At 46.5% G+C, this 23,745-nt stretch overlaps 1 protein-coding gene across 1 annotated transcript; it reads left to right on the top strand.

The window, feature by feature from the left end:
* Positions 1-1,313: 1,313 nt before the first annotated feature.
* On the top strand, positions 1,314-23,585 carry HSPA9 (heat shock protein family A (Hsp70) member 9). Its single transcript, XM_059825160.1, has 17 exons — positions 1,314-1,400; positions 2,747-2,805; positions 4,213-4,300; positions 4,414-4,595; positions 5,114-5,238; positions 6,677-6,750; positions 6,838-6,944; positions 7,757-7,919; positions 8,585-8,677; positions 10,372-10,581; positions 13,043-13,270; positions 14,095-14,199; positions 15,285-15,402; positions 17,809-17,903; positions 20,194-20,286; positions 22,003-22,143; positions 22,796-23,585. The coding sequence occupies exons 1-17, from the start codon at positions 1,314-1,316 to the stop codon at positions 22,853-22,855; spliced, it is 2,028 nt and encodes a 675-aa protein (XP_059681143.1). The 3' UTR covers positions 22,856-23,585.
* The last annotated feature ends 160 nt before the right edge of the window (positions 23,586-23,745 follow it).

Here is a 23,745-nt window from a genome sequence, read left to right as displayed (position 1 = left end):
CAAAGATGCCTGAGGGATGAAGTCAGGCTTTTGTGAGCCATGCAGAAACGACCTGGCTGAACTGTTAGCGTGGGTATACGCTAATCCTGGCTCAGTTGTGTTGGATGGTGCTTACTGCGCCCCAGCAATGGTCCTGACCCTACAGAATGAACCCGCTCAGGCAGCAACAAGCAGACAGAGCTATACCCTGTCCTGCTTATCCCCACCGCATAACCCACAGACAGATCCCAAATGCACAGTGCTGGCAGGGAAGGGCAGCCATGGCCCACGCCACCTCCTCTGCAAAGCCGGTGCTGGGCGAAATGTGCTTCTCCATGCACCCCAAGAGCCTCTGACAGACTAAAAGGTGGACTTCTGGGAAGCAGGGAGCCCAACTGAGCACGCATCAGCCAAGCACCAATGCTGGGCCCTGTTCTTTCCCTTGTCAGAGGCGTTTAGCTGAACGTGCTTTTGGAAAAAGGGCGTTAAACTGGCAGGAGTGGGGAAGAAAGGAGGACGCACTGCAAGCAGAGAGGCCTGTTTGTGCCAAACTGATACAGCCTCGGTTTTGGTTGTGCCTCCAGCATCCCTGGGAGCTGTGTGCAAGCTCGGGCCCTGTGCTGGCAGGCCCGGGCTCGCCCCCGCCTGCAGGGGAAAGCTTCACGGTGGGCCCTGTCCCACGTCCCGGGGCACGGGGGCTCGCTTCAGCCGATGCAGGAGGCCCGGCCCGGCTGCAGGCCCGGCCCCGACCGCGCACTGCCCGAGCCCCTCACACGAACACCCCGCAGCGCACACTACTGCGCATGCGCGCAGGCCTCGGGGCAGTCCCGCCTGCGCCGCCGCAGTAGGATGGCCCCGAGCGCCCTCTCCCCGCGCATGCGCCGAGGCAGGGCCAGCCGCGCATGCGGCGTCCCAGAGTGAGCGGCGCATGCGCGCCGCCCGCCCTGACGCAAGGCCGCTGCAATCGCCCTGCGCTTTATCCTGTCCGACCTTGAGTGCGCGGCCGCCCGCAGGACCTGGGCTGTCCCTGGCCGTGCCGCTTGTGCAGCGGGCCCTTTCAGCGCCCGTGTCTCGCTTCAGTCCGCACCGGCCGAGGTAGCGGGCTCTCTGACGGTCTCAGGAAGACAGCGCGCAGCCGAGTCCCGGGCGTTGGTGTCCGAGCAGAGCGCTGAAAGCGAGGGGAAGGATCAGGCGATCATCGGAACAGCCCGCGCCAGGGGTCCTGCGGCGCGCGCTCACCCCCCCGCGGCCCACGTGGGTGGAGGTTTCCAGAAGAGCCGCGGCACCGCGCGCACCCTCGTCCCCTCGCCGGCCCGCTCCGCCGCCGCCCCGCCATGCTGAGCGCCAGCCGCGCCGCCGCGCGCCTCCCTCTGCTCCTGCCGCGCGGCGCCCCCGCCCCCGCGCCCCCCGGGCTGGCGCAGGTGCGCGGGGCGACGTTGGGGCCGCTGAGGGGACGGGGGAGGCCCAGGAGGACGGGGGAGGCCCGGGGGGGTCGGCATCGCTGAGGGGACGGGGGAGGCCCGGGGGGGTCGGCATCGCTGAGGGGACGGGGGAGGCCCGGGGGGGTCGGCGTCGCTGAGGGGACGGGGGAGGCCCGGGGGGGTCGGCGTCGCTGAGGGGACGGGGGAGGCCCGGGGGGGTCGGCGTCGCTGAGGGGAAGGGGGAGGCCCGGGGGGGTCGGCATCGCTGAGGGGAGGGGGAGGCTGGGGGGGGGGGGGTATAGAGGGGGTACGGGCATGGCGCGGGGGGGGGTCGGCGGGCCGCTGTCAGCGTGCGAGTCCAGCGGGGCCGCGCCCGGGCCGCTGGCCCGTTGGTCTGAAGTGCTAGAGAGATTTTATTTAAGAAAACTGTTTATTGCGCGGCGGGGCGTAGCAGCAGCCGGTGGGTGAGGAGGGGATAGCGCCGCAGGAGCGTGTTCCGTAAACCTGGGCCTGTTTTCGAGGAAGTTTTATGGTAAGGTTTCTCAATTTCTCGCTCCCGGTGTGAGAACGGCAGCAGAAATCGAGCTGGGAAAGGCCCACGAAGGCAGTTTGTGAACAGGCACAGGCACCAAATCCTGCAGCTCTCTGTGCTGGTCGTGCTCGGCGCTGGCGCAGAGCGGGTCCCTGTTTCAGACAGGGTGCTGGCCTGCTCTGCCCAGGCCCTTGCACCCTTATCCGCGCATGGAGCGCGGCTAGGGCAAGTGTCCCGAGGAATGAGCAAAATATTCGCATCTCAGTGTGGTTCTCTTTGTATTAACTCGTTCTCAAAGCAGAAGAAGGGATAATGCTTTCAGAGTTCTCCAAGATACTGATTTGCACGTGCAAAGTTACGGCCACTGCAAAAAAACTGGGGAGTTCCTGCAAAATCTGGACTGCAAATTCTTGAAGGGTTGTAGTAGATCATTTGTTATTGACCGCGCATAAAGCTTTGAGAAACGGGGTTAATGTTTATCTGCTGCTGTTCATTGAAAGCTGAAGGTTCAGAGTTAATTTACTGAAATGTCTTTTGCCTGGTAGCATGTTCGTAGGCTATTTTGTATGAGGGAAGCAGCTCGGGTCTGGTAATACAAATCGGGGTTATGCCAGATGATTAAGTGTAGTAATTGGTTTTCTACAGCAATCCGAATCTTTCTCAAATTCTTTCGTAGTTTGCACTTAAGATTTTAAAAACACAGCATTGTAGTAGGACCGTGTCACTTCAGAAGTTGTCTACCTTTGAAAGTCTTGGCTTGAAAATCACTTAATGTTGCAAACTAAATCTTCATTAGAACATCTTTGTTTTACAGACATTCTGGAATGGCCTCAGTCAAAATGTTCTCAGAGCAGCATCCAGCAGAAAATATGCGTAAGTCTTTCCTTGTTTTTTCATGTTTGGTTATTTGATACTTATTTTTACTCTCTTCCCGATATCAGAACTGATTATTGGAGTCAGAAATGGAGTAACGGAGCAAAACCAGCAAGACAAGATAAAACTAGAACCTATGCATGTAACTTTTCTAAGGCTATTTCTTTATCTCTTGGTTTTTTTCCAGAGGATTTTTAAGAATTTTCTTCCCCCCTTCTCCCACTGCCAGCAGCATCCACAAAATGTGGATTGTTGAGACTTATTTCAGTAAAAAACCCCCAAAAAAGGCAAACAAAAAAAATACCCCCAACGTTGGTAGGGCAAATTGTTTTATACCGGCATGAAATGAGGGTAACGAGTGGCTCCATTTCCCTACAGATAAAGTTTATTTCAAACAGCTCGTGCATTCTGATCACTTGTTTTTCTTGTTGCAAGGTAATGGGAAAAGAGCAGCAGTTAGTTGTGCAACTTAGTCAGATGTTTGGTGGCTGATGCTGATTCAGGACACAGAATGGGAAATCTGTTTGTGTTAGGAAAACTGCCCAGTTCTGGTTAGTACAGAGAAACCGAGCAGTTGCACGTTTCCAAGATCAGCGCTTTATGTTATTTGAACTGGAGTTAGAGTAAGTTGGCATCTTGGGGAGTGAGAAGGTGATATCCTGGTTGTAAACACGGTCCTGCTCTGCCTTCAGTATGCTTTCTCCATCCCAGAACATGGCTTTGTTTATAAGCAAAACTATGGTTCAGGTGTTCTCTCTAGCCTTGAAGAGGGTGATACAGACTTCCTAGAAAGAAGGAGGAGATTCAAATTTGTCTTGTGTGAGAACCACTCCCGTTTTTCAGAATGAATTGAATTTACTGCTCTTCAGGATCAAAAAGATAGTTATCTTTGGCTCTGGCTCAGAAAGCCCTGCATGGGTTGAGTAATTTGTTGTCTTTGTGTATTCTTCTCTTCATGCTAAGCAGTGATAAATAAACCAATAAAATTTTATTATTAGCATTTTGACTCCAGGTGAGTGTTTTCAAACAAGTTTGAACATTAAAAGTAACCCAAAGCAAGTCCTGTCTGTGTAGGGACAGAAGTAGTTACAACTTTGTTTTATATCCAAATCTTAAGGGATGTTGAGAATATATGTAGTAAAGATTATTCTTCTGAAGAGTAGTATTTTACATGTTTATTTAAGCAAGCGAGGATTTACCTATAAGTGATCTGATTGAAAACAGAGGCACAAGGTTGAATTCCTGTGTAAGAGTTAGAGAACACCTCAGATCAGAATACAGTCTGTATTTACTTCAACATCTAGTGAAGAATCATTTTGTCCTGTCTTCAGGATAGAATGTGGTTTTTTGCTATCTAGTTATTTTCCTTTTTAAATAATTTTATTTTTCTTACGCTAATCTTTACAGCTCAGAAGCAATTAAAGGTGCCGTTATTGGAATTGATTTGGGTACAACAAACTCTTGCGTGGCTGTTATGGAAGGAAAGCAAGCAAAAGTAAGTAAAAAATGAATATCAGCTTATAGTGATGGTATTAGAAGTTGAATATCCAAATTAGTGTTTTCAGAGGCAACGTTTTTTGATGGCATCCTGTTACGTTTTTTACATAGGTGCTGGAAAACTCCGAAGGTGCCAGGACAACACCTTCGGTTGTTGCATTTACGGCCGATGGCGAACGCTTGGTTGGAATGCCAGCAAAGCGGCAGGCGGTAACTAACCCACACAACACCTTCTACGCTACCAAGCGTCTCATCGGGCGGCGCTTTGATGACTCTGAAGTGAAGAAGGATATGTAAGTGAGGGTGGAGAGCAATTTCGCTACCAGCAGGAATGCATAAAGTACAATGTTGTATAACGTGACATGTTATGTTTTAAAATATAACCCTCTTTTGGGTGAAGGAGTTACACCCTCATGTCTCAAAGTTTCATTGCTTATATTCTGAGGGCCGAGCTGTATTTTGCTACGCTAGTTGCTGATCATCTTAAGGTTTTCAGAGAAGAAGAAAAAAGCCTTGCTGATGCTGTGCAGAATGGTCAGCATCTACCAATGAAGACTTTTCTCATTCTTGTGAAGGTTTACAATCAAAGCTGTGTGATTATACCTATGTGATTGTGATTAAATGATGTAGCTGATTAAAACCAGTAGTAGTGTATTGGTACTTCTGGGATTCCCTGGATCTGAGGCTACTGTTGGCAAGTTCAGTATTCTTTGTCTAGACCTTGGATGTGTTCATCTGCTGATACTGATTGTAGGGGTTTTGTGCTGTATGCTGAGACAGAAATTGAGTGTGGAATTCTTCTGTTTTTTAGTAAGAACGTTCCATTTAAAATTGTCCGTGCCTCTAACGGTGACGCCTGGGTAGAGGCTCATGGGAAACTCTATTCTCCAAGCCAGATCGGTGCCTTTGTACTAATGAAGATGAAGGAAACTGCAGGTTGGTACAGTTTGGTCTTTGCCATGTGTGAGCACAAGCGGGACCATGGTGCTGGGCCATGGTAAATGGAAGTGCAGCAGCCGTAAAGGTACATTTTTGGTACGGGAAATCCTTGTATAGCAGGCTCTTACATGGGGCTGATTGTGGAAGGGTGCAGTGATGGGCTGTTACGAAGCCACAAGGAAGATCAGTGCCTGCCTCAGTCTTGGATGTTTGGCAAGGTACTAGTGCTTTACTTAAAATGTACTCCTACCAAAATTGAATGCTGATTGAGTTGATACTCAATTGAATTGAAGACATGCTTACTCAGAAGGGGGAGCTCCTTTTCCTTGTAAACTGCAGTCCTTGTGCCTCCTGGGCTGCAGCTGAGCACGGGCTGTGGCAGCTGGGGTTTTGGGTGGCTTTGTTCTTACTCAGCTGCTGAATGTGTAGCGAGAAAGGGAGTGTTCAAGGGACCCAATTTTGGGGCTGAACAAACAGCTTCTTAGCCAGTGGTGACTTTATAAGTGCACTAGGGGAAAATATCCACTGGTTTGGAGAAATTTTTTTTTTCTCCTTTTCAATTCCTAATGTTGTTTCTGGGGAAACTGAGTATAATACATAGTGATAATAGTCAGTAACTGCCTTCCACAGCCTCGTTTGGTAAATGTGCATCCAGTGATAAGTGTTTGGAGGGCAGGACTAAAGTTTGCTATTGAAGCTTCATCCAAAGATTATTTTTTTTTCAGTGTTAGGTTCTGGACACTTACTAAAGCTCCACCCAAGAGTAAAATACAAGTATGTGGTATGTGAGCATCTAGATGTGATGAATTTGACTTACTCTGAGGGTGGTGTTCCTCTGCCTTCAGCAGGGGTCTGCTTCCTCTAGGTCTGTTGGCTTTTGGCCTGATGCTACATGAATTCAACTATGAAATCATCTGGCTTTGCAAGCAACACAGAATAATATGGTGTGTAAGGTCTGTGCAGGGCTAATGCATAGGCATAAATCCTATCTGTGCATTCTCACTGCATATGTACATTATTTGTATCATATAAATCTTACTGACAGCAAACTATAAACAGAATGAGGTTTTTCGTAAGTTTTAAGTGCATCACATGTTGAACACTCCAAAGAAGTGGAAAACCACATCAGTCTCGCACGCTTGAAAAGGCCAGTTAAGCTCTCAGATGAATTCTCACTCACTAGTGGCATCCAGTCACTGATCATTGCGGAGGTGCTTTGCTGTTCTGTCAGAAGTCTCCAAACTATTCCATGCTATGTGGAAGGACTTGATTTCTGCACAGCTCCTTCTGCATCTTCCCAGAAAGCAGCAAGTCCTTGGGCAGCAAGCCTGTCTTCTGTTCTTAGTTCAGGAAAGTTATTTCAAACTATGTAATAACTTGGTCGTATTCTTATTTTAGAAGGATAACTTTCTGTTTTGTCTCCTTTTTTCTCCAGAAAATTACCTGGGACATGCAGCAAAGAATGCTGTGATCACTGTCCCTGCTTACTTCAATGATTCTCAGAGACAGGTATTGACCAAGCTGTAAGATTTTTCGGGCTTATAAATTGCATTTAGTGTCTCTCAGTAGTCAGCACTCTTCCTCTTTTTTCCTCAGGCTACAAAAGATGCTGGGCAGATTGCTGGCTTGAATGTTTTGAGGGTGATTAATGAACCAACAGCAGCTGCACTTGCCTATGGTCTGGACAAGTCTGAAGACAAAGTGTAAGTGCCTGTTCATAACACCTACTGTCTCTTACATAAGCATGCTGTAATTTGCTTTGTAAATGCCTCTTCTGCTTTCTGTTTTTTAAAATCATTGGTTGGAATTCTGCCAAAGTAGACTCAGCTGTGACTCAGTGCTATGTAATGTCACCTCTGTTCTATGCCAACCATACCTGTTAAAGAAAGTGAGTTGATAACTTGCAGCTACAACTTAATTAAATTGACACTCAGCTTTGATAATTATCTTACCTACTGATAGCAGTGATGGGTGTGGCTAAGGACAGCTGGGTGAGAGGCTGTCACCATGGGTGCTGAGGTGTAGCACAAGAGGGTTGGTGTCTGGTATCTACAGCTTGCACCTTTTTCCCTGACTGCATTTGGCCTTTTGTCACTGCCAAGGGTGGTTATATAAACGCAAGGGGGTTGTTACAGATTTTGTAAATCTGATGTAGCTTATAGTGCTGCGAAAGCCTTGCATGTTGAAAAACGTGTTTTGTAATGATTCTGGTGTCCCTGCCCTTGTCATTGGGTGTGAGTGTGTATTTATTTGAAGAAGGAGGAACTGCCCTCTTTGAAGTAACTGGCAAGGTTAAGCATCGTGCAGCACATCTTTCAGAGAAGACTTCCACATGGACTCAGAGTGCTCGAGAAGTGTGTACGCTGTGTAATTTGTTTACTGCTGTCTTTAGAGAGGCTTTTAACTTTTGTGGACAGCAACATGAATTCAGCACACCTCATCTCCTGAGGAGAATGATTTTTGAGCCACACAACTTTGTCTAGAGAGTAATGTTTTTCTGCATCTGTTCTTGTAGTATTGCGGTCTACGATTTGGGTGGTGGCACTTTCGATATTTCCATTTTGGAAATCCAGAAGGGAGTCTTTGAGGTGAAGTCCACCAATGGCGACACTTTCTTAGGTGGGGAAGATTTTGACCAGGCTTTGCTACAGTATATTGTTAAAGAGTTCAAGAGAGAGGTAAGGTATCTCATCAGAATTCAATCTTGTGTTACACTGTTTTTTAACCTTGCTTAACTTCTGTGGAAGGATGGGAATTTTCTTAAATTATTAGGACTTGGTTTGTAGTCTGTGGCACAGTTGAAATTTAAGAGTATTAAAGACACCTGTTAGTCTGGCTTCCAGTTCTTACACTTGTTTTCTTGAGGTGGAATATTCCTCTCCTGAAAGACAAAATAGCGGGACTTCTGCCTTTTTTCCTCTAGTGTACCAGGACTATCCTATACATAATCTGCTTACTTTTAATAATAAAAATCTGTGGTCCAATTGATCGTGTCAGCACAGATGCATACAGTACAGGGTTGGCTGTAGGAAACCACAGTGTAATTCCAACTCTTTTGCTAATTCAGTCTTGCTTTTGTATTCTGTGATGCAGCAGCTCTTCCAAGCTTTAATCTGTAACTTACCGTATAATCACTTTCAGAGCAGAGAGGGCTAGCAGATGTTTTTGAAATGCTAAGTACGTTTGCCAGAAATGAGAGAGATCAGCAGCAGTGCATGTATCAGGCTGTATTTCTACAAACGTCTTTACAGTCAAGAGTGATAGGAAGGTGAACTGCAAGAAGAGCTCTCCATGACTCCTGTGCAAAAGCTGAGTCCGTTAACCCATCTCGTTTCCCACTTAGACGGGTGTCGACCTGACTAAAGACAACATGGCCCTTCAGAGGGTGAGAGAAGCATCTGAGAAAGCAAAGTGTGAGCTTTCGTCATCTGTGCAGGTAGGTGGCTGGGTTCAAAGCAGTCCAGTAAAACATTTTGATACACTGAGTTTTGCCTTATTTTTGTTTACAAAGCTCTCTGAAATTGCTGCTTTTTTCTTGTGGTGGCAGAACAGCTTCTGTGTAACCAAATGATATCACTTTAACAGAAAGCGCTTTAGCAGGGTAGACTGTTTAGGAGCACAGCTAGTTGTCTGAAGCCGAGAATGTTAGCAAGCGCTGGGTTTTGCCTTTCTTCTGGCACCGTGTTTTCTCATCTTGCAGGGAACGTGACCTTGTTCCCAGCTTCTTACGTATTTCAGAAGTATGATGGGCATCAGGGAATTTAGCTGCAGCTAGTACTGCTGGCTTACTGGAAGCACTTGCAGCTTTGTGCAGGCCGTTCCAAAACCTTGGTGCTTCTCATTCCACTGAAACAGCTAATTTGTCTAATAAAAGAAATAATTTCTATAAAGAATCTTTACTTACTTGCCTATAGAAGAGTTGTCTAGACAATGGGCCACATCTACCCCCGTATATTTTTTCCACCTGCTTTGTATATTAATGCGTTCAAGTATGTCCTTTATTCACTACTGAGTAAGGAGCTGGAGAAGCAGCAAGTTGGGGGTGTAATAGTCTTGTCTAAGTGAAATTAAGGTCAATTATATAGTAATTGAAGTGGGGTCTCTGCCAATTTCTAGGCTCTGAATAAACTTTTTTTTTGATGGTGGTCTTTTTGTTGGCCAGTGGGGAGCTCGTAGCAAGGGGTTTAGGCTCGTCACAATGGATGCATAGTTCTGCCAGAGACATAGCAGGCTCTGTTTTACTAGCTCAAGAGTTGGCAAATACAGTCTGTTCATACCAGGAAAAACTGAATTCCTTAACTCTTTAGCAGTGAAGGGAGAACAACTTGCTTTTGGCCCTGTTTTCCCCTAATATTTTTGGCCATGCTATTTATAAAGTGAATGCGCACCTCTAGTCAGTAATGTGGGTTTAGCTCTTGTCGTGTAAACTTAATCCCTAGAGCTGGAAGCATTAATGTTTTTGATTGCTTTGATTTGTAGTATCTTTTGATGTCAGCATGACTCAGCACTTGATGGTTTCAGTATAAGATTTGCTTTAAAAATCCAACATGTGAATTTGTAAGATCATTCACAAATAGCCATGAAAAGTGGGGATTATGGTCCCTGGCACTGATGAACTTTGTGTTAAATGGCAGTGGACTGGCTGTCGAACATGAGTTGTTTGAATTTAGAAAACAGTCATGAGTTATTTCCTTCAAGTAGCTTACCTTGCATGAAACGTTAGTCATTCGGCAAAATCTTTCGGAACTCTGAAGATGGGCTTTCTTCTGTGTTACGCTAAAGGGAGAGGACTAAGGTTGTCACATCTAATGTTTCGGCTCTTACCTCCTGGCTGTGATAAAAATGAAATTGTTTTTCTTAACAATAAAAGACCTCAAAATAACACACTATTAAAATTGGAACTTAACAGTTGTAACCATGAGATATGTAACAAAATAATTTTCCTATCTTTTGTCTGAAACGTCAAACATAAAAGTATGCCTGCTGTCACTTAAAGACTGGGCTGCAGAACAGGCATGTAGGTGTTTCAGTACAGGCAGAACAGAACCTGTAGCTTAACCCAAACCCTGTGTATAGCTGCCTTATTTTCCATTCCTGTTTTTTACTCTGTGTCTGTTTTCTGTGCTGCAGACTGATATTAACTTGCCATACCTTACTATGGATGCCTCTGGACCAAAGCACTTGAACATGAAGCTGAGTCGCTCGCAGTTTGAGGGCATTGTAGCTGATCTGATCAAAAGGACGGTAGCACCATGCCAGAAAGCCATGCAGGATGCTGAAGTCAGCAAGAGTGACATTGGTGAAGTCATCCTCGTTGGTGGCATGACCAGAATGCCAAAGGTATGAGATACGTCTCTGTTACGGGCAAAGCTGGCACAGCTAGCCGGTGCTTACTGTTCAGGATGATGTGTAACGGAAAAGTTGGGAGTCTGGTAACTTCAACGCTCTAGCAGCTGAACACCCCCAGGAGCACAGCAGACATGTTAAGTAGTCGCATGAAAGCAGTGGCAGGGGACTCTCATCCTGTTTAATTAGCTGAGCTTGGATCTGGGGGCTGTAGCAGAGTTGCATTTTACAGAGGCAAGTGGGAGGTATCAGGAGCTGAAAATTCAACTTGACTTTCTGATGCACACCAAACATAAGCAGCATTGTTCAGATGCACAGGGCTTTTTCTCTTGTTAGGGACTTAAGTGTGTGACAAAGGTACACTTCAATGGCCATAACCTATCAGTAATCTTTGCCTTTCAGTGGATTTTTCCCCTCTGTAGAGCACTTACAGCTGGCTGTGAAGAAACTGCACAAGCAGAACGGCTCTGTTACCTGCTGGTTGCATGTATTCTGCTACCTCTGTGAGGCTGGGTGTTGTCAAGCATGTTTAACTGGCTGTTCCCAGCACTCATTACCTAATACCTGTCCCTTGTGTTCTGTGGTGATAAGCACCAACAGGTAACTTAGAGGCTTGCTCTGCTGACATGCACAGTCTTGCAGATAAGGTGCTGTCTGCTGGTGATTTACTGTTTTAGTTCGTAGCAATGCAGACTACTGCTTAGCTCCCCTGAAGTCAGAGCTGAACATGTGTGTACACTGCTCTCTTCAAGGGTACAGCTTGTCCTTTTCTACAGAGATCATCAAAATCTCATTCCATAGGGATCAGTCAGGCTTGGACTATTTGTTTGCTGTTAAGATTTGGGATTTGCAGGTCCTTTCTCGGATAGTAAATGTGTACGTGGTCCTGCCTGGGATTGATTCGGGGCTTGGTGGTGGGGGTTTTTTTCTTCCTCAACTGTTAAATGAGCCTGGTGGCTGGAGGTGATATTAGTGTGTGCAGAAGGTCACCCAGGTGGGGGAACCAGAGCAACAAGATAAACAGAAGCTGCTGCTCTGGCCAAAGCTCAAGAAGAGTAACTGTGCTATACCTTCCCAAAGTCCCTGTTGTTCCAGCCTAGATTAAGGAAAAATGGTGTGGTTAGCTACGTATAAAGTGATGAGAAACACTTCTACAACTGGGGAAGCCCTTCCTGAAACATGTAGCCTTTGGGGGTGGGAGACAGTACTTAAATATTGATTTTATTTTTTTATTTTTACTTTTTTATGCCCTATTTATAACCCCCAGCACCTGGCTTTGAGCTTACATAATGCTTTCCTGAGTGCACGTAGTTACAGCTCTGGCTCTGAGATCAGTGCCTGTATGTTGCACACAGCACAGACCCTTCTCTAGTATACGTTGTTGTGTTCATTTCACACTGCTAGGAGGGAACATGCCTTTTTGGAGCGCTCACATGGCCAGTGCTTCAGGAAACGTACAGTAGGTAGTTAGCAGTCATGTTTCTTTTGTACCGGAAAATATGCCTCCAGAGGGAAAGACTTGCATTTAATTACATGCTCATACATACAGTGTCTTCCTATGTAATGAACGCTCCCGGCAGATGTCTCTTGGCTTAAGTGCAGAGGAGCTGGATGTTTGCTTACAGCACAGTCTTCCAGGCACATCACGCTCACCTGTGCTGATGTGCGCCCAGTGGGTGTATTCGTATTCAGGGAGGAGAGAAGCTGCCAGCGGGAACGAAAGTCCCACACTCTTCTCTTGTAAGGTGGAGGAGTCGTCTACTGAGCTGTGCTCCGGTGCAGACACCTTGTTGCATTCCCGTCTGGATACTTCAGCAATAAATCTGTTGTAATCACAAGCACATCCTTCCGAAAGGGCAGAGCAGTGAAAAGCTCATAACGTAGCTCAGACTGTCTGCTGACATAGCAAATCTTCTCTGGTGAAACAGCCCATTAAAGAGTTTGAAAACACTGTCCTTCATACAATTTTCTTTTTTTTCCCCTTTTATTACATGCAAACAAGATGAACTGTCCTTCTGCTGTAGGTTTTTACTTCTCTGTGCTCTACCTCCACAGCTGTACCGTCCTTGACAGCTGTGTGCTGCCCGGCTTGTACAAGTTCCTGGGGAGCAGTCCTTGACTCCCGCTCAATAAGCATAGAGTGATCCTTTCTGAATATGGCTGGGCTGTGTGAAAGGATCAATGTAGGTTGACTTGCAGCTGGCAAACTTGATTGCAGGAAGGTCTCCAGAGAAGGGGTTGTCTAGATGGAAGGAGTGCATTTAATAGGGTGCGTGGAAGATGGGAAATTAGGGAGCAGTCACAAGCCTGAAGCATTTGTGTCATGCCACAGGGTTACGTGGCAGCGGGAGCATAAAGATACAAACCTTTAGCCACGTCTGGCATGTTCTTCTGGCCACGGCACTGGGCAGTAATGGTTCACTCTGCATACGAGCTGTGCTTTCTCTCCATTCAGGTGCAGCAGACTGTACAGGATTTGTTTGGCCGCGCTCCTAGCAAAGCAGTTAATCCTGACGAAGCTGTTGCTATTGGTGCAGCTATTCAAGGTGGTGTGTTAGCTGGTGATGTTACCGATGTGCTGCTGCTGGATGTAACTCCCCTGTCCTTGGGGATAGAGACGCTGGGAGGTGTCTTCACAAAGCTCATCAACAGGAATACTACTATACCAACTAAGAAGAGCCAGGTACAAATTGACTCTAGATGGGGTGGTCTTTTGTGGTGGTCTCAAAACGCCCAGTGAAGGCTACCCAAAGCTTCCCAATAGTCTTGTCTCCTTCTCGTCTGGATAGGAGAAGCATCGTAGAAATCAGATTTAATGTCAGCCGCTGAGTATCTCTGTTGATTTATTAGTGTGCCCAAGGGGGGAGGCAAGTTGAGTTAATGCATGCCAAGATGCCCCAGGATGTTTGTGGCCTGGTTGTGATTGAAGTGTGTGTGCCATGATATAACTGCCAACACATCATTCCGAAGAAGAATTGTGTAGAGACCTTCTGTAACAGCGCCACACATGTCTGAGACCACCTTTCTTGCTCTGCATGCCTCAGAAGGGATTATTTTTAATTTTTTTCCTGTGTTGTAGGGCCGTAGTAGACTTGGGTGTGATCCTTTCTTTCACTTTGCCTGGTCTGGGTCTGCTAGTGTGTGCTCTTACTGATAACGCTTGTTGTCTGTGGGGCGTGGGGTTGGGGCAGGAGCCCTACTGCTTCAGGAGGAAATGTTCTGGTAATGCGGCTGACTGCTACTGGAGCCTGCTGCTGGCATGGCATTGCCGGTTTTCGTGTGCTTTAGTGCATATAGGATGAGATGCCAGTGAGCTTGGCCATTGTCAGTCTTGGTGCCTCTGTTTTGTCAGGGGAACAGGGGAACAACAAGCATTTAATGGTTCTTTATCTCTTCAAAATAGCTTCTCTTTATTCCTTTCCTTGTTGTTTAGTCAGCTTGTAACTGTGTCTGTTTATGTGTTGCAGTTTACTAGCTATCCAGTAACTTTCTATTCCTTTTGCACAGGTGTTTTCTACAGCTGCTGATGGGCAGACTCAAGTGGAAATTAAAGTATGCCAGGGGGAGAGAGAGATGGCTAGCGACAACAAACTTCTTGGCCAGTTCACATTGGTATGTTGGCTACTCGGTGTTCTCAGTGTTCGTGTCCTTAGACTCAACCTTCTTTGAGAAGTTCAAAGCCTTCTCCATTTCAGTTGACCCCTGAAGGCAGTGTTGGGGGGGGAGTCATCTTACAGAAGACATTTGACCCTGTTTGTAGTCAAAAAGCAGTCTCTAAAGGCACAGCCCAATTCTGGGTCAGCCTTTCAGCGGCAGGGGGGCAACTAGTGTTTAAGATGGAGCTCAAAGTTTCTAAGCGGTCTTATGTGGCACGGGGGCGACTGCAGCTTGAGGGCTTGATCACGTAGAAGGGCCCTCTCCACTTCAGGCACAAAGAGCAAGAAGAGCTCTGTAGTACCAGGCTTGTGCAGCAGATAACCTGAATGCTGGCCTTTCCTGAGGTGTTGTGAAGACAAGACTTGGAGCAAGCTCCACATTACCTGCATTCCCTAGAGAAACCCATTTCTAGCCTGATACTGCTTTTCTGTGAAAGCCTGTGGAACTGCCCTGCTTACTGGAGGACAGATGTGCTCCAGAGATTCATGTGTGCAGTGTGTGGCTGACTAACCAGCTCCCTACACAGAATTGGTTTGGTCAGTGGTGGCAAAGTTTGGCACTGTTCTAGCTGTTTGTCCAAACTTGCTGTTGCTAGGAAGAGCCCCGCAGAAAGGAAGGGCTTTGCCTTTCTTTGGTACTTTTGAAGGAAGCTGTGCTGTCTGTCACTCTTTTAAAATGGTAGCCAGTGAAGTCTAGTTATGTCCAGAACTGAGGAAATACAGCATGCTGCCGTGTCCATGGAAGAGGGGCTTGTTTAGCGATAGAGCAGAACCTGTGTCACCTTGAAATCAGACTTGGGAGCTACCTCTTGTGGTTTCTATGCACTTGCCCTGGGTTGAAATCTGTATTCTGTTAAATCTGTCAAGGTACTACCAATTCACCACATGATACCAACAGGCGTTTAGAGGACTCAGCTCTGAGGGTTAGTTAATAGTTGATTCAACTGACAGATCACCAAGATAATGTGCCCAGCACTGGAGCATTGTACCCTGAGCTTGTGTCCGTGTGGGAGTTAATGGCTAAGCACTTCTTGTTCTCAGGTTGGGATTCCTCCAGCGCCGCGTGGAGTACCCCAGATTGAGGTCACTTTTGACATTGATGCTAACGGTATCGTTCATGTGTCAGCCAAGGATAAAGGCACCGGACGCGAACAGCAAAGTAAGTGCTCTGGGATGCTGCCCAGGGATGAGGAGGAAAGGTGTGGAGCAGTGAGGGGGCAGTAGCACGCTGGGCACTGAGGGTAACGCTAGGTGACTCCAAAGGTAACAGAGTGCTGCCCTGATGGGCATCCTACAGTCCAGGGCTGGGGACTGTGATGCGTGTTACTTGATTAAGAGACAGGATGACACCAGCAATCTGTTGCCAGTGCAGCATAGATGCAGTTGAAGTCATCTTAGCCTAGGTGCCTCCTCTGGAAAGGAGGGCAAAGGATTACTGCAGAATGAAATAGGGAGAGGGAGAAGTGACAACTGACCTGTAGTTTTGTTTTAAGAAACTAAAGCCTCTGTAAACACATAGCGCACTGTTGCCCTCTCTGTTAGTCTGCTGACAAGAGGCTGCCACCAATGGATGCTCTCTTCTTGCACGTTAGGCAGAGACGAAGCATCTGCCTATGCCAAGGTCAAGGAAGTCCTCGCTGGCAGGGTTTTACCATGTTTCAAGCAACTTTGCACTGTATGACAGTACTTTCTTGGTCTTGGCAGTCTGCTGTGACCGCTGTAGCAATGCTTCAGCAGAGTGCAACTGTTTCCTGGGGTTTCCTGTATGTATCAGCTGTGCCTCAGTCCCCAGAGAGGTGTTGGGCATACACGTTGGCTAACTGAGGGATCACAGGTGTTTGTGGAGCAGTGCTCCTGCTCCTTACAGGGATGTCCTATGTCACTGAGGAGCTCCGAGCAGTGACGTTCTGCCCTACGTTACCCGGAAGGGACAGAAATCGGGGTTTGGGAATCCAGCTCCTTGTACGAGTTGTTCTTGAGCTGTGCTCCTGGGCATGCTGCTCCTTTGGGAGTGCCCTCTGCTAACACGTGGAAGAGATTGCTGTCTGTTGGAGGCTGCCTGCGTGAAGGTGCCAGCTTTTAAGGGAGAAATTGAATTAGAAAGATCTCTGTTGAATCCAGGGCACGTCAAGTACAGCTGAACAGATCAGCCCTGTGCCGAGACCCTGTTTTGTTTCTAATTACTCCATTACAAAGGTCTTGAAATTCAAGTATTTTGAAGCAGCAGGTATTTTGCGTAACCACCTTGTTCATTTTCATCCATTTAGGCTGGAAACGTCTCTAAATGGCAGGAGGCTTGGGGACTTCAAGCTGTCAGTATATTTTGCTCTGTAGGGCAATGAAATGTTAGGCCCAGTGTTCTGGGGTAATTAACGACACAGTTGACAGTTTCTAAAGCTCTGTTGTGGGCTCAGAAAATTAATTTGAAGCATTTGTAGAGTCCCCTGATACAAAATAGATGTCTTTTGTGCAGCCTCTATACTGCCCTTCAGTTGTTTCTTGGAGGCAACCACTTGAGCAATCAAATGCATGCTCCAGTTAAGAAAATACTGTTAACTCTGTATTGGCGACTTGAAGGTATATGCTTTTAATCGTGCTGCTTGGCTTTTGGCAGAAATTTATTGCCAAAGCCACACTGCTTGTTACTTTGATTTCCTTGTAGATTTTCGATGTGTGGCAGCCTTCTCCCTCTGAATAGCCATCTCCTGATAATAGGCAACCAGAATTTTTTAGCTGCCTATCTGTATGCAAACGTGGTTGTAATTATAAAACTGAACTGCTCATCCCACATCTGCATCCAAAGGACACGTGTGTGTGTGTGTGTGTGTCTTTGTTCAGGGTTTTGTACCATTGACAAATATTAAGGAGGAAACTTATTTCTAATGAGGATCTTAGTATACCCTTTTTTTTGGACTTTGCGATATCCTGGATGTTGGTCCTCTCTTTCGCAATAAAATTATGCTTTGCTGCAGAAATTAGCTTAAGTCTAGACTTTACTTTTAGGCACTAATGGAGGAAAAAAAGGGGGGGACCTTTAAGAGCCTGCCCATAGAGTCACGCTATGTTCACTAAGGACAGTGTGAGGAGCTGGGTGGGGAATGTTGTCTTATCCTGCTACCAGCCTGGGCTGCTTTCCAACAGTGAAAGGAATGGCTGTGCCCTGGTAAAATGATTCCTTCTGTTTGGATTTTTGTTATTTGGTTGGTTTTTTGCTTTTCTTTTTTAGTTCTGTGTTTTTAGAATGCCCCTTTGGTTTGGAGGTTTTGCATGCCCATTCGCTTTCCAGGAGGAGTGACTGAAGACTGGTCGAAGTGATTTGAAGACCAGTGGAGAGGAAGTGTCTGGCAGAGCTGGGGAGTTCTTAGATCTTAGATGTCAGGCTTTTATCTTGCCAGCAGCATCACTGCCTCTTCAAAGACTGGCTGTCTTTGTACTGCCCACTGGGTCTTCACAGGTGCAGAGTCCCTGAGCAAGGCTGCTGCCATCGAGAGGGCTTGGGAAATAGTACTCTCCTTTCCTCAAAGATGAGAGCACATTCTTTATTAATGCTTCTTCTCTAATGCAGTTGTTATCCAGTCTTCCGGTGGCCTTAGCAAAGATGAAATTGAGAACATGGTGAAGAATGCAGAGAAATACGCAGAGGAAGACAGGCGAAGGAAGGTAATGTGATTGTTACGGTATCGTCCAGCTGGTAGTGTACCTGCCAGTTACTGCCATTCTGTGCTTTAACTGTCCCCACCTTTGAAGGAGCTGGAGGTTCTGGTCTGTACGGTCTTGAGCTGTTTGCTTGTGCAGTTACCTGAGTATCTGCTTCCTTCCTTACGTTTGGTTTACACTGCAGAGTTGCAAGAAGGTGTATGCAGAGGTGTTTGGATCTTGGGTTTGGGTTGGGTAACTTGCCCTGTGGGACCTGCATTTTAATTCCTCCCTGAAGAATTACTGGGATGTGGAGGCAGCAGTAAGGAAACTCACCTGCCTGTTACTCATGACAAACAGTTTTGAGCTTTGCAATTCTAGTTACGCTTTTTGTCATCAATGCTCTTTACTGTCTACCTGCCTGTTATCTTGGGTGTTTATTTGAAGCTAGCCTGCTACACCTGGGTTCTCACAGTGATGTTCCATTTACATGGAGGCAGAGTGGGGATATTTAAGCTATTTTCTCTGAGTTTATTTTAAAGCTTAATTTATAGAACCTGCCAAAAAGCTGCACCTCAGCCTCTTCCTTCGAAAGTGGAAAGTTGCTTTCCATAGTGCTTAAAATCTCACTGTGGCATCTTGAATGCTATATCCATCTGAGCGCAATATTTGCCCTCAGCGCAGGTGAAGCCATCAGTAGCTGTTTGAAAGCCTCACTGACTTTGTGAAGAAGACTGACACTTGCCGTGGTTGAGTGACTGAACCTGTGATATACATAGGCTTAATGGTTGGAACTAATCGGTTTAATGAGAGTAGTACTAATGAATTATGCTACTAAACATAGAGCATTGATTTTTAAGCAGACACAGTGAAGGCCTGCTATGGCACCAGCGTATAGTTAGCGATTGCTGAAACTGGCACACTGAATTTATTCACTTTGTGCTCTCTTAGTCTGTAGAAAGCTGTCTCAGGTGTTCAGGCAGCACTGTAAATCTCACCCTCAGTAGTGAAGGGATCAGAAGAGGACCAACGGAGAGAATGCATGGATTAAATTATGTGAAGCAGCATCTCCATGCCTCAGAAGCATTAAAGCCACAAAGCATTGGCTTATTAGCATTTTTAGGTTAGATGGAGAACCTTTTAAAGTCCTTGGTCTGAAAGACATGTTGCTTAAATAACCGCATCGTTGCCGTGAGGCGTAGGTGGTGGCCTAGCATTTGAAGAAGCTGCGCTGAAAACTTTTTCCTATTGCCTGACTTTGACTTTGTATCTTAAATCATTGAGTAAGTTCTTCCCTCTTGTATTCCTGAAGTGGGACTCATCTCTGCCCAGTGACCTGTCAGATGGAAAGCAACCTAATCACTTTCTAACTAACACTTCTCTTTACTTGGCTTGCATAACTGTAATTGTCAAAATTCCCTCGTTACGCCTTTCTGATTATGGTTTTACTGCCATGGAAGTATCATGAATGCATAAATAGAGTTATCGCTCTGCTGGACTCGGCATCCTGCTGTGAACTTCAGCATCCTGTGAAGAGTGAAGATGTAGTGTAGAAACAAAATTATTTTTCATCAGCTTTCCATTGTAAGTGGTTAGTCTCCTGAGAATATTATCACACCCTTGTTCAGTTAGACTGTTCTTTCAGGTGGAGAGGGCTGGGTGTCCCAGAGACTGTTGCTGGTGAAATAATTCAGTCCCAGTGTCAACATGAACTATATCTCAGCAGGACTACTGCTCCTCTGTACTACAGCCTACTCTGTCCTCTGTTGGTTGTCTTTGTAACAGCGACGTTAGGAACTGGGATTTCTTACCTAGCACAGTGGGGTTTTTCAACTGTTGAGATGTTACAAGCATTTGTAATAAGGGGATGTGAGTAAAACAGCCCAGCGTTTCAATTGCGTCTGGTGTCGTTGTTGCTGAAGAATATTTAGAAAATACTAAGAATATTTTCCGAAAGTTCTGTTGCTTTCTGAGGGAGCTGTCCTGTCTCCGCAGTTGCTGGCTCTTTCAGTGTGCCAGCAGTACTGCTATATTAGTTGCTTCCACTGCCAGGGAAGTGGGATTTGCTGAGTGTGAAAGCATGAGGACTGCCTTGCATAGTCTGCCTGTTTGGGCTTTCTGGTGCCAGAATGCATCTAGAAATGGTTTGCTTGCATTTCTTCTTTTCCCCCTTGCCATTAAGAAGGACCCTGGGTGGGAGCTACAATGGAATTTGGCAGTTTGGGGAAAGAAATGTCAGCTGCTAGCTCATAACTACACAACCTTGTAGTGCCAGTGATGTATGCAGTAGGTCCTTACGAGCTCTCTTACCCAGGAACGTGTGGAAGCTGTAAACATGGCCGAAGGCATCATCCACGATACAGAGTCTAAGATGGAGGAGTTCAAGGATCAGCTGCCAGCGGATGAGGTAGGTAGTTTCTGATCCTGTAACAGTAAAGGAGGTAAGATTCCTTACTATATCTTTGCTCAGATTGTCACTTAACTCATAGCTGGCTCTGACCAGTGGCACCGACTCTGTGCGTATTTCCATGCTGTGGAAAGATGGCACAGCCATCGACTCTTCCGGTTTTTGCACTTGATGAGTGGGTGACCGTGGCTGATGGGAGGATGTAAGGACATACTTAGATGACCATGGCTTGGATAGTGGCAAATATCCTACTTCAAAGCGCGAGTTCAGTGTCACTGAAGATCTAAGAGCCTGGGAAGCTGTTAATGAAAGGTTTCTGCATGAATTGTGTCCTTGACTTGGCCTTGCGGTGATTTGATAAGAGCTGTCCTGTGGCCTGTGTGAGAGGAGAGTTTTGCTCAAAAGCCGGAGATTACGAACAGTGCTTGCCAGTGTATTAGCAGAGGGACAAAGGCTGTGCAGTTCGGCAGCCTTGGTAGTACACACACAGCACCCAAGAACTTGGAGGCAATGAAAATTACTCTATCCACTTAACTCCAATTTTTCTTCTGTCTTTGGAGTGAAGTGGATATTTAGTATCAAAAGAGTGCTTTCATACCATTCTAAGTGACGGTTTAATTTCTGCATTATGAATTTCAAAAGCCGAGTTTAAAACAGATGCACAATCTTCAAGTTAACCCTCAGAAGCAGAACAAAAGGGCTCCTAGGGGCTCTGTGAGGCGTTTGAGGGAATGGGATTATAGTTTACTGGTAAGTAGTCTCTGTTCAGTATAAACGCTGGTTTTGAGCCCAGCTCCTCTCTCTAGGGTGGATATTGGCTGACTGTGTTTGGGGTTATGATCACTGGAGTTTTCCCTCGCAGGAGTACTGAGCCTAAATCCTTGTTCCTTGCAAGGACTGTTGTTCCCTGTAATGTCTTTTGGGGAATACCAAGGGAAAGTGGGTAGCAGAGCTTGGAAGAAGCCCCGTGCTGTCTGGGTTGGATATGGTGGCCTGACACAGAAACTGTCGATCACCTTCCCCTTCCTGTGGGTCCGAGTGAGAACTCTGCCCACGTTTTGACTGCGAACGCTGCTGAGTAAGCGCTGCCGACACAGCTGTCCCCCAGTAACCTCGCTTCTCCAGGCCTGCCTCTCCCAGCAGTGTGCCAGTCTGACAGAGAAACGCCAGACTGTGTGGAGGGTTTGACAGATGGCTACAGGGGCTGGGATGAGACTGTACTGCTTTGGTTTGCCTCTCTGCTCCTTCTCCCACATGCAACAAAGGGATTAAACAGGGCGGTGAACAGCCTTACTCGTTGGCTTTCTGACATGCCTTAAATATAGATGAACACCAGCTTTCTTTTCCCTTTACCCTGGCTCCCGGGGTGACTGACTCACTGGTGAGGTGTGCCAGGGAGAGCAGCTCTCATCCTTGGCGGGCTGTTCAGTCTCTGCGGGGCTTTCTGTCCTTGGCGCCTCTGCTGAGACTGCAAACAAGGGGACCGATTAATGCCAACTGTGGCACATTTAGTGAAGTGGACAGGTGCCCACTGGGAACTGAGCACAGTCCTAGTCCCTGCAGACCGTATGGCTCAGTTTGAGACTTAACTTCACGGCTTCTGGCAAAAAAAACGGTAGTTTTGCTGTGGCCAATAGGTGGCTGAAATGACAGGAACGAGATTCTCTGTGAACGAAGCGCAGGATTTCATCATGTGTGTTTGTGACTTACTTGCAGTGCAACAAATTAAAGGAAGAAATTGCTAAAATGAGGGAACTTCTGGCTCGTAAAGATACTGAAACGGGAGAAAACATCAGGCAGGCAGCAACCAGCCTGCAACAGGCTTCCCTGAAACTCTTTGAAATGGCATACAAGAAGGTAAGTTCACGGTCATTTCCATTTTGTAGTCCTCAGATGGGGAGGGGTGAGTCGGGACACCAAACATTTAGGTAAGAGCTGTGCTTGGAGGTAGCGCTGAGTCCCAGTGCGGCTCCCTCCGAGTGACACTTTGCTGTAGAAAGTCAGGTAGAGTTGAAGGCCTGAAATCTTGGCCATCCTGCTGTAGGTAGTCTGCCTTCCTCCCTGGCAGCGTGTTACGTTTCTGTACAGTGTTGTAGGAAAAAGTACTGGAAGCTCTTAATTAGGAGCATCAAGAAGAGCACAGACAGGGTTTTCCCCTGGGTGTGTAGAGTGCCTGAAGTACAGTAACATCTGGACTTACCATTTTAAGGATGATGGTATAACAGGCTTCCTCTTCGGTCTGCCTAAAATTACAGTAGTAAGGCCATTGGGGTTTTCTTCTCAATCTCCTTCCCGGTGGAAGGCCCACCCATTCGAGCCCTGGCAGATGTGTTCTTAGTGGCAGTCATGCAGAGATGAAGATTGTTTCCATTCTCCAGTGGACAATTACCCTTTTCACTGAGGGAAGGGTTTCTTCAGTCTAGAACTAACCTAAGCAGCCAGCTCGGAAAAAAAAGTCCGGGAGAAGCATTTTGTTGTTACTACAGCTAATAAGCCAACTCTTTCACAGATGGCCTCTGAACGAGAGGGTTCTGGAAGTCCGGGGGATCAGAAGGAAGAGAAGCAATAAGAAGTCTCTGTCTTGCCTTGACTAGAGTATGAAGAAGAGGTTGATTTTTTTCCTGACGCTTGGGAGAGAAGGGACCTTCCTGAGCAGCAATGGGCAGAATTCAGACTTACTGTGTTTTTGCAGTATTCTATATATAAAATTCTTTAATGTATAAACTTAGTGATGTGTCTGCTAGATAAATTGTCACTTGATGAAAGCTAATTCATGCCAGACGGAGTTCTAAGTGTTTGGCCCCGTGGTATTCAACTGAGGCACCTGGGGACTCGCTGATCATTTATTTCTGATACTTGACACAATGGTGTACTAAATCTCATATCGAAGTTTGGAAACCATGTCACTAAATTGAAGGGTGGAGATGGAAGTCCTGCTGGAACTGGGAGGAGAGTAACACCTTGTATGGACCCTCCCTGTGGATCTGAGTGCTTGTGAGTGGGTGAGAAGACCTGTGAACAGCAATGAGAAGGCTGGTTACATTGCTAGAGAACATTCAGATCTGCAGCTAGGTTAGTACCCTTGGTCTGAAGGAGAGGGGTTACTTCAAACTTAGCTGTAACGTTATTTCTTACAAAAGAGGCTATGTGGAAGTTAAATACTTTGCTTGTCTGAGCCTTCTGCTCCATCCTGTGTCTGTTCTCTGCTTATGGTAAAACAATTTCCTTGATAATAAAACTGTTATTGGATCCATTCTGGATTTTTTTAAAATAAAAGCAGAAAAGTGTCCAACGTGGAATTCTTGGTATCCTGCCCTTTGATGGAGAACGTGATTGCGTTAACTCCCTTCCAGAGCTTCTGGGGGGAACAGTCAGCCAGCTGTAGTGGCAGCAGCTTTGTGGAATTTGTGCTTCATTCACAGGCAAAAAGAAAAGGAATCTGGTGTCAGATGAGGGCCC

The sequence above is a fragment of the Gavia stellata genome, chromosome 16 (assembly GCF_030936135.1).
Source record: "Gavia stellata isolate bGavSte3 chromosome 16, bGavSte3.hap2, whole genome shotgun sequence".
In the NCBI taxonomy this organism is placed as follows: Eukaryota; Metazoa; Chordata; class Aves; order Gaviiformes; family Gaviidae; genus Gavia; species Gavia stellata.
The sequence above is the reverse complement of the archived record's forward strand: the minus strand, read 5'-3'. Positions and strand labels throughout refer to the sequence as shown.

What these genes read in the sequence shown, in the direction of transcription:
- HSPA9 (XM_059825160.1), top strand. Translation starts at nt 1,314, where the DNA reads ATGCTGAGCGCCAGCCGCGCCGCCGCGCGCCTCCCTCTGCTCCTGCCG. An exon ending in CGCCCCCCGGGCTGGCGCAG is followed by an intron (nt 1,401 to 2,746) that starts GTGCGCGGGGCG and finishes TTTGTTTTACAG; the next exon opens with ACATTCTGGAATGGCCTCAG. An exon ending in GCATGACCAGAATGCCAAAG is followed by an intron (nt 10,582 to 13,042) that starts GTATGAGATACG and finishes CTCTCCATTCAG; the next exon opens with GTGCAGCAGACTGTACAGGA.